The sequence below is a fragment of the Myotis brandtii genome, unplaced genomic scaffold, assembly GCF_000412655.1.
Source record: "Myotis brandtii unplaced genomic scaffold, ASM41265v1 scaffold412, whole genome shotgun sequence".
Taxonomy (NCBI): Eukaryota; Metazoa; Chordata; class Mammalia; order Chiroptera; family Vespertilionidae; genus Myotis; species Myotis brandtii.
In genome coordinates this window covers 2,901,066-2,911,524 of record NW_005365832.1, presented here as the reverse complement: position 1 = coordinate 2,911,524, position 10,459 = coordinate 2,901,066, and the positions used below count along the sequence as shown (strand labels likewise).

General features: G+C 44.6%; 1 protein-coding gene across 1 annotated transcript in view; it reads right to left on the bottom strand.

Annotated features, from left to right (window-relative positions):
* AOX1 (aldehyde oxidase 1) overlaps nucleotides 1-10,459 on the bottom strand; it is a 70,766-nt gene that overhangs the window by 18,882 nt on the left and 41,425 nt on the right. Inside the window, exons 21-25 of the mRNA XM_005873573.2 lie at nucleotides 7,202-7,326; nucleotides 4,585-4,718; nucleotides 3,625-3,712; nucleotides 2,702-2,788; nucleotides 1,692-1,883 (exon numbers count right to left, since the gene is read on the bottom strand). Of these exons, the coding sequence (XP_005873635.1) occupies nucleotides 1,692-1,883; nucleotides 2,702-2,788; nucleotides 3,625-3,712; nucleotides 4,585-4,718; nucleotides 7,202-7,326 (626 nt within the window). The remainder of the gene's footprint in view (nucleotides 1-1,691; nucleotides 1,884-2,701; nucleotides 2,789-3,624; nucleotides 3,713-4,584; nucleotides 4,719-7,201; nucleotides 7,327-10,459) is intronic.

Below are 10,459 nucleotides of genomic sequence, written 5' to 3'. Positions count from 1 at the left end.
GTTTGTTTTTAAATATATTTTTGATGATTTCAGAGAGGAAGGGAGAGGAAGAAAGAGATAGAAACATCAATGATGAGAGAGAATCATTGATTGGCTGCCTCTTGTCCCCCTACTGTCACTGGAAGTTAGTGAGCTGTGCCAGTTTGGGCAAGGCAGTGTTTTGGTTTGTTTGTTTGTTTTTAAATATATTTTTATTGATTTCAGAGAGGAAGGGAGAGGAAGAAAGAGATAGAAACATCAATGATGAGAGAGAATCATTGATTGGCTGCCTCTTGTAGGCCCCCTACTGGGGACGGAGCCTACAACCCAGGGATATGCCCTTGAGTGGAATCAAACCCAGGACCCTTCAGTCTGCAGGCTGACACTCTGTCCACTGAGCCAAACTGGCCAGGGCTAAGGCAGTGTTTGTAAGGGTGGCTATTCTTTCCTTCAACTTCCCCAGGGGATGAAAGGCGGGCATTATCTGATTTTCTTCCCTAGCACTACCAAGTGTGACAGAGCATCGGGGAGAGAGACTGTCGCCCGATGGCCAGGAAGGGTCCCCCACAAGTTCAAGAGACATGAAGATGGCTCCTGCCTGTGGTCACAGGTTCTCAGGCTGCGGGGGAAAGAAGTTACGGGCTTTCTAAGGATGGCTGCAGCATAGGGCACAGGGCATGGACATCAGGGGATGCCGCCTGAGGGGCCAGTTAAAGGGCAGGTGAGATTGAACTCCCCGTCACAGAGGACTGTCGATTTTCAAGAGAACTGGCAGAAATGGAGCCCAGATACAAGACACTTGAGAAATGGCTGCATCTAACCAAGGAGAGGACAGAGAGCTCGCAGGGAGCAGTCCCACAGGCAGATGCTGCCTGTTTTCCTGGTCCTCCCTTCCTCCTGCCCCAACACTGCAGCATAAGACACAGGGAGAAGGGGCAGAGAGCACCGAGTCCCCAACCTAACTCCACACCAGGACCCTGGGGGCAAGAGTTGCAGGGAAGGGAACAGAGCTGTTAATGACAGAGTTGATACTGAGACTTGAAGAACTGAAAGGAGACCATTGTGGATGAAGGGACTGGAACTCGGTGACAGCTGCCTGAGACGCTGAAGGAGCGAGGAAAGAAGGGTGACAGAACCTGTCGGTAGCAATTACACCCCAACCAACGGATACTTCTCACTACATGAGTTAGAATCCAATGCTCACTCTTCAATATCTCCTGGGCCCCAGAGTTTATTTTATGCTCTTGGTTAGAAAATGGTTGCAATAATACATCAGAAATATGATATGTTTTAAAGGAGATTTCCTTGTTGTATTAAAACTTCTGATGGAATTTTGGGCTTTATGCCTGGAAGATACAGTAGTGATTAACCTTCTGAATTCCCCATTTTATAACCAAGAAAAATGAGTACAGGATTTTAATAAATCTTTCTATAAATTTTTAAATAAATCTTTTTATAAATTTTTTATTTATTGTTGACAGTATTACAGATTTCTCCCATTCTCTACCCCCTTTGCCCTGTCCCCAGGATTTTTGAGAAGCACCCTGAGTGGAACAAGGATCACTGAACTTGTGGTCCCTGGTGAGTAGGGTTACCCAGGGCAAATCACTTAGCACCAACAGGCCTCGTACTCCTCAGCATGAATGGCCTCCAGTGGCCCTCCTACCTTGAAAAGTCGGTATCTTTTGTACGTGGGACTAATTTAGTCTTACCTTCTCAGGGGACAAGCCACACTTGGCTGCCACATCGGTGATGCAGGCTTCGGTGATCAGCCCTGCCTGCGGGAAGCCGAACCCACGAAAAGCCGTGTTGGGTGGCAGGTTGGTTCTGCACGCCCACCCTCGGCAACGCAGGTTGGGGAACTTGTAAGCATTATCCAACTTCAGGAGTCCAATTTCCAGCACCTGGGGAAACCCAGAGTTGATGTGATGAGACCTCGTCCTCTGTCCCTGTTGTACCATCCTGAGAGCTCAGACCAAAAGCAGGCCCCCTCTCCATCACATCAAACATGCTCAAACAGACCCAGAGCTCAACTTAAATGCATCTTTGCTGCAAGATAATATTTAGGGATTGGGATAATTTTTCTTTTGAAATCACTTTTTATTTTCATATTTTACTAGTAGAGCAGATGCATTTTTTTTCCAGGTTTCAAACATTTCCAAAAGTCTGTGAAGCATGCATAGGCCCTAACCACTGAATCCATAGAATGTACTGAGTATGAATCATATCCTAGAAAACAGGGGAAAAAAACGTTTGGGCATTTGGTTGAACGCATTGGTTCTCAATGAGGGGCAATTTGGCCCTCTTTCCCCCTGGGACGCTTGGCCGTGTCTGGAGACATCTTTGGTTGCTAGGACTGGAGGGTAGCTGTGCCACTGAAATCTGCTGGGTAGAGGCCAAAATACTGCTAAGCATCCTACAATGCACAGGACAGGCTCCACCACAAAGAATTATCCAGTCCCACATGTCAGTAGGGCTGAGGTCTAATGCTTGCACCTGGGGAAAGAGCTGGGAGTACAGGAAACATGGAGAGGGCACACATCTCCATGGTGAGCCCAATATCTTCGGGCTCACAGTGAGGCACCAATATCATGTGGCTATCCCTGCAAAGAGGGTCTTTATGCTTTCATAATGAAATATATGTGGCTATGGGAAATTTTCTAGATTAAACCGTTTTATATAACACTTTCCAGAATGTGAACTTGCTCCTTAAAACACTTACTAATAATGACTCGTCCGGGAAGGCGCCTCCATTGCCATAGTGCTCCATGTCCAGGGCCAGGATTCTGCCATCCTTCATGAACCCCGCCTGCGGAAAGAGACTTGGCCTCTGACACGCGTGTGGGGGGCCGAGTCTAAGTGTGCTCTGTCACTTGTGAAAAGCTTCATGACATTGGATTCAGTAATAATTTCTTGGATATGATGCCAAAAGCAGAGGCAGCAAAAGAAAAAATGGATAAACTGGATGACATCAAAATTTAAAAATTTTATATATCAAGGACACAATCAACAGGGTGAAAAGACAACCCAGAGAGTGGGATAAAATATTTGTCAATCGTATATCAGTTAAAGGGTTAACATTCAGGATGTATAAAGAACTAATTCAACACAACAGCAAAATAACAAACAACCTGATTAAAAAATGGACAAATAAACTTCTTCCTTATAAAGCAAAATCATAATTATTTTCTGCTATGGAAAATTTTCTGGGACAGTTCTACAAAAATACCCTGATATACCTAAACATGAAGAACCTGTTGGCAAATCATAATTTCACGTAACACTGTTGTTATAGGAATCATTCTATTTTTACCTCTTTTTATAGGTGAGAATAGTATGCTTATCAGATCTACTTTCATGGACTTATATACTCATATGTTTTCCAGTTATTCCCTCTGGATCAGTCAGTACCAGCCAGCACTTTTCACAAATTGTCATCTATGGGTTAAGCAGCAAAGTCCCAATCCTACCAGCCAGTAACCAAGCAATTAGCACAAGAAATAGAAAGTTAAACAGAAGCCCAGTTACTAGTAGTTTGCTCATTGTTATTCCCCATTACAGAGTAGCCAGGTGCTGCCTCTGCACTTAGGGAACGTTACAACATGAGTAAACATACAACACGAATCCTCCCTCCCTTCTACTCACTTTGTACTTCCCAAGGTAAGGGTGGCGGCCCGCGGTTATTAACATGTCTTCTCCCCGCTCCAGGATGCAGCGGACTGCACGGCCATGTCTAACACAGAAAAAAGCGAGAGAGGTAGAAACCACGTAGGTATCACCCAGGGTTTATGTAACCCCTTGTGACAGCTTGAGTGGCATCCAAGCTGACAGAGCAGAGCTACTCCCTGAGCCCAGGCTGTGCCCATCTCAAGTGTACACAGTCGGTCAGGGCACCGTGGCTGGCATTCATTGCTTATGGGAGGGGGGCTCTGGGGTGCTCTGGGGGTACTTCCCCCTGTGCCAACAACCTCCGCCAGAGTTAGAATCCAAAGGCCGGTTCCCAATGGAGACACTCAGGTGGTGTGATTGCCAAGGGCTCCCCGAGAGGACAGGTCTGGAATCAAGGCCTTTTTGTGTCATGGGATAGAGGACCTGACCTATATTCTCAGCACAGAAAGGGAGCCTTCTAGGAGAACCTGCTCAAAGACAATTCCTAGGGAAATATTTTGAGATTCTTGAAGGAAAATGGTAATTTATTTTTTTTCCTTTTTTTTTTAAGGAAAATGGTAATTTAAACAAAGGTAAGCATAACAAAAGCAGAACCTCCATTTAAGTCATGGGAACACACACACATGCGCGTGCACACATACACATGCACACGCACACACATGCACACACATGCTAAGGATAAGTAAGCTCCACCCTTTCAGGACCTGTATTTAGTATTTCCACTGTGGTTTTTATTCTTTTCAGTAACTGATTCTCATTTTGGTTCTTTTAGTATGTAGTTTGACAATATAGGATAAAAAAGTTGTAATAACTGGTATAGTGTCTGTGATTTTAAATAATCTTCACCCTGGTTCTTTCTCTATAATTCTGATATTGCTAATATTCAGCACACTCTCATTTAATTTTTAGTCTATTTAGCAGATTTGCTCCACTTACTTGTTTGCTGCAAATGCGGTGATGGCTGCCATGACGCCAGTCTTAAACGCCTTCCCCCCAAATGCTCCGCCAACACGCTTTACATGACACATGACCTTGTTCGCCGGCAGCTTCAAGACCGAAGCAACGATGTCCTGGGAATGATAACAGTTCTCATTAATCTAACCCATTAGTAGCAAGGGAGGTGGGACAGCCCTTCCACATTTTGATTCTATAATGTTGTACATGATACACAAACTGTGTGATTATACTAAGTAAAAGGACACTTTCCAGTGACCTAGGCATGCATCCGTGCTCATCTCAGTGGGATTTGGCTACAGTGACATTGCCAAAACTATCATTTATATTGAGTAGTCCGTTCAGTAGCAATGAGATATTTCTGTGCTAATAATTTTTACAATTTTTCCCCATGAACTATACCCAAAGTATCCTTTCACACTGATCCCTGGGGATATGGTTCCCGAAGCAGTGAGGTTTTTGTGGCCTTCCAAACCTCGTTCAGGTTGGGTCTTCCCCTGCACTCTACCCCTCTCAGCTGGGAAGTGCTCTCTTCTCACTTCCCGTTTGGATTACTGCTGTAGTTGGCCAGTAGGTCTTCCCTGAATGTGGGTCTTGCTCTTTTTTACATCCTAATGTTTAGAGGTCTTCACAACTCATTTTTATAGCTCAGGAGCCCAAAAGAGATGAAGTGAGGGGCCCAATGTCACACAGGAGTGGGGAGCAGAACAGGACTAGAATGGAGTTTGCTTGACCCTTCTTAGTGTTCCACCTTCTACAGGCCTCCTTCTCCACATTCCCACATTCCCACTTGCTCTGTAACAACACTGCTCTGGTAACAACCCTACTGAATCAGGACCCCTCTGCTTTGTTCCCCTTACTTTCACCATGATGCTTAAACTAGCCACCTCTAAGGGGCATCCTCCATTCCGGCTTGGGCAGTCCTTGTATTTCCCTCCTGTTTTATATGCATGCTGCCTGACACATAGGCAATAAGTGTTTGCAGAAGGGGCAGGTGAGCGAATGGGTGGATGGATAGATGGATGGATGGATGGATGGATGGGTAGATGAATGAATTAATGAATGAATGAATGAAAGAAAGAATGGATGAGTGGTATTTGATCTTGGTGTGAAATTGCCTGGAATGGCCTCTCTTCTCACCAAAGAGTGGGGAATGTTCGGCCCACAGGCCCTATGAGGCCCCAGAAATCATTTGGTCTGGTCCTGCCTAGGCATTAGGGATGAATTAATGAAATGTTTGACTAAAAACAGCAGGCTAATTTTTAAGTTGGTAATTTTGTATGGCCTGAGAATGATGTTATAAATATCCAAACGGCCCTTGGCAGAAAAAAAAAGGTTCCCCAATCCGGATCTAGACAAACCTCATTCTCAGTATACATCCAAACTTAAGACTTCACCGCCAGGGGACTTTCTGGATGATTCTAGCTCTTAACAGCCTCTGTTCTCTTAGTTCTTCCACATACTAGTATGTAAATTAGCAGATTTAAATCAGGTTGCATTCTGCTCAACACGCTTTCCTAACTGCTTCATGTGACTTTGGAGGGCAGGCCTTCCTCTTTTTTCTTTTTTCTAGTTTTATTGAGAAATAATTAACATATATCACTGTGTAAGTTTAAGGTGGAAAGCATGATGGCTTGATTTACATATGCTGTAAAATGATTACCAAACAGGTTTAGTTAACATTCATCATCTCATAGATACAATAGAAAAAAATTCTTCTCAGGAGGATAACTCTTAGGATTTACTCTCTTAACAACTTTCCTACATTATCATTCAACAGTTTAAGTGATAGTCATCACTTCTTTTGTATTCTTTAGTGTAAAGAGTATAGCAAAAGAGCCCTAACTGGTTTGGCTCAGTGGATAGAGCATCAGCCTTTGGACCAAAGGTCCCTGTTTGATTCCGGTCAAGGGTCAAGGGCGCCTACCTCGGTTGCAGGCGCCTCTGCAGGGTCAAGGGCACCTACCCCGGTTGCAGAAGCTGGGTCCCTGGTAGGGGCGTGTGCAGGAGGCAACCAATCAATATGTTTCTCTCACATCGATATTTCTCTGTCTTTTCCTCTCTCTTCCCTCTCTGAATATCAATGGGAAAATATCCTCGGGTGAGGATTAAAAAAAAAAGAAGAGTATAGCAAAAGAGACCTGCAGATTCCCTATCATTTTATAGTTACAGATCCACAAACAGAAGGCCTCTACTCTTTTTAAAAATATATATTTTTAAATTGATTTCAGAAAGGAAGGGAGAGGGATAGAGCGATAGAAACATCAGAAATATCAATGATGAGAGAGAATCATTGATCGGCTGCCTCCTGTACACCCCACACTGGGGATTGAGCCTGTAACCCAGGCATGTGCCCTGACCGGGAATCGAACTGTGAGCTCCTGGTTCATAGGTGGAGGCTCAACCCCTGAGCCACACTGGCCAATCAGAAGGCCTCTACTCTTATAATACTAACTTAAAAGATTTAAAATTGTATGGTTATTAATACCCAAATGGATATTCAGTTTCTGAAATGACATTTTTGTTTGTAATTGCTCTTGGTATACTTTGTTGGTAGAAACCATTTAACTATGTCCTCTCCACAACGGCCCTATGTTACCTGTATGCCTTTGGGATATTGTGTGGACACGTAGACATCCATTTCTTGATCCTCCCCTTTGGGAACAGCAAGCATGCTTTGGGTTTCCATATAAAAATGTTCTTGACCTCCCAAATGTATTTCACCTGTAAGAGGAAAAGACACCAGAATCAAGAAGGCCATCAGGTCAGACAGGTAGCATCCCCCAGCTGTTTTCCCATTATGGAGACATTCCACTGACAGTGCTTCTGCTGACAGGGCCACAGACAATAATCTTTAGCTGTCATTATACCTGCAGATTTGAAGTACAATTCTGTAGAGGAATCTGTCATGTCTGCCAATACAGTAGATCACATAGTCCTAGGGAAAGGTGTCTAGAGTAGAAATAATATGACAAGGAGACTTCTAGTTCTAAGACAAGATGGTGTAGATACACATCTCCCTGTTCCTTCTGCTAACAGCCTGGACATCCTATATAATAAAACCCTAATAAGCAAATCAACTGAACAGCAGAATGACTGGTCGCTATGACACACATTGACCACCAGGGGGCAGACATTCAATGCAGGAGCTGCTCCCTGGTGGTCAGTGCACTCCCACAGGGGAAGCACCGCTCAGCCAGAAGCCAGGCTCATGGCTGGTGAGTGCAGCAGCGGTGATGAGAGCCTCTCCTGCCTCCCCAGCAGCATTAAGGACTCCTCGGGGGATGTCCGACTGCCACAGGGAGCAGGCCTAAGCTGCCAGTTGGACATCCCCCGAGGGGACCTGGACTGCGAGAGGGCGCAGGCCAGGCTGAGGGACCCCCTCACCCCATGAATGTCATGTACCAGGCCTCTAGTTATATATAAAAGAAACATAAGAAGACTCTCAAAAATAGAGAGGGCAAGGCACCAGCTAGGGACTTTGGGACCCAAGGGAAGATACAATGGTGAGTTCTATGGGTTATGCTGCTGTTGTTTGCTTCTTATAGCCTATACTTGGTACCAGAGGAGTCAGAAATCCAAAAATGCTACCAGGCAAAGACAGAAAAAAAGTCTCAAGAAAAGCCTACTTTCTCTAGATCAGCGATTCTCATCCTGTGGGTTGCCAACCTGTGGGTCACAACCCCTTTGGGGGTCGAACGACCCTTTCACAGGGGTCGCCTAAGACCATCGGAAAACACATATATATTTACATATTGTTTTTGTGATTAATCACTATGCTTTAATTATGTTCAATTTGTAACAATGAAAATACATCCTGCATATCAGATATTCACATTACAATTCATAACAGTAGCAAAATTACAGTTATGAAGTAGCAACGAAAATAATTTTATGGTTGGGGGTCACCACAACATGAGGAACTGTATTAAAGGGTCGTGGCATTAGGAAGGTTGAGAACCACTGCTCTAGATGAAGAACCAGGAAAGGAGAAGCCTAGCAAGCCAGAAACCTTTTATACAAAAACCACTCTACTCCAGCCTAACACTACAGAAAAAACTGTGGACTTCTCTTTGTCTGCAAAGTTGAACAGAGAGCCTAGTCTTCTACCCTTATCAGGTTGTAATGCGGTACCGAAGACCCTCTGCTGGGTGGCATCATAGAGACCATATGGGAACCTAGACTTCCACCCTCTACCTGGCAATAAAAAGGCATCTGATACCCCTTTCCGCACCAACACAGGGCCAGAGGTGTTCTGATAAAACAGAAGGTTTAAATAAGATCCAGAGTCTTGAGAGCTTGTTTGGAGGTTCTAGCAGGGGAGCGCAGCTACTCGTATACCCTTGACCGAAGACCGGTCCTCTGGGGGGGTGGGGAGGGGGGAAGGTCGTCCTCTTCGACCGAGCGCGCAGCTTCGGGAGGGACGCACATGGATCGGTGAAGGAGGAGGGGGACACCCGCCTAGCCAGCCAGATCAGCCAAATCAACCCTGGCGATCAATGGGGTGACAGATGTCGCAGCCAGATCGCCCTCACATCCAAGATCCAGAGTCTTATAACATAATACCCAAAATGACCAGGGTACAATAAAAAATCACTCATCAGAACAAGAATTCAACTTGAATAAGAAAAGACAATCAACAGATGCTACCACTGAGAGGACACAGGCCGTGAAATCTTCTGACAAGGATTTTAAAGCAGCCATCATAAAAAATGCTTCAATGAGTATTGACATGAACACTTAAAGAAAATCTCAACAAAGGAACAAAAGATATAAAATATACAACTGGAAATGTTAGAACTGCAACAACCAAAATATAAGAGGCTCAATGGCTAAGCTCAATAACAGAATAGAGAGAACAGAGGAAATTATCAATGAACAAAAAATACAGAACAACAGAAACTTTCCAACCTGAACAACCAAGAGAAGAAGGACTGAAAAGAAAATAAACAGAGCCTAAGGAACCTCTGTGACTGAAATAAAAAACAAAAAATTTGTGTCATTGAAGTCAAGCATGTGAAGAAGTAATCACTGAAAATTTCCCAAACTTGGTAAAAGACACAAACCTACAGATTCAAGAAGCAGAGTAAATCCCAAAGGGATAAACCAAAGAAATCCGTGCCAAGACATCACAGTCAAACTTCTGAAAACTAAACACAAAGAAAATACCTTGAAAGCAGAGAGAAAAACATTACCTCATCTATTAGAGAAAGATACTTCAAAAGACAGCAGATCAGTAACCATGAAGGCCAGAGGAACTGGTAAAACATTTTTCTTCAAGTGCTAAAAGATCTCTCAATTTTGAATTCTATATCCAGTGAAAATAGCCTTCAAGAATAAAAAGGAGAGAGAAACCAAGATGGCGGCATAGGTAAACACCTGAAATTGCTGCCTCGCACAACCACTTCAAAAATGCAACTAAAAGACAAAACAGACATCATCCAGAACCACAGGAAGGCTGGCTGAGTGGAAATTCTACAACTAGGAGGAAAGAGAAAAGCACACTGAGACTCAGAGGAGGTGCGGAAGCAAAGTGCAGAGGTACGGAGGCTCGAGCGCGCGAGGAAAGGGGCTGGCAACGGAGGACGCCGATGTCTTTTGCAATCGGGAGGGAGGCACAAGCTCCCTACGGCCCTGACTCCAGTTCCAGGCCAGTCTCTGGAGACCCAGACTCATACGGGGAGAAACTGGACTGTCTGGCAGCGGGCGGAACTCGAGGGTGGCTTTCTCTCAGAGGTGCTTGAAGCGATTACCAGGACACTGAGACCCAGGACCTCTTAGGGCAGGACTGAGGAGCAGCCATAGCTGTTTGCTCCGCCCTGTTGATTACCTGAGACCCCGCCCCACCCAAGCTGTG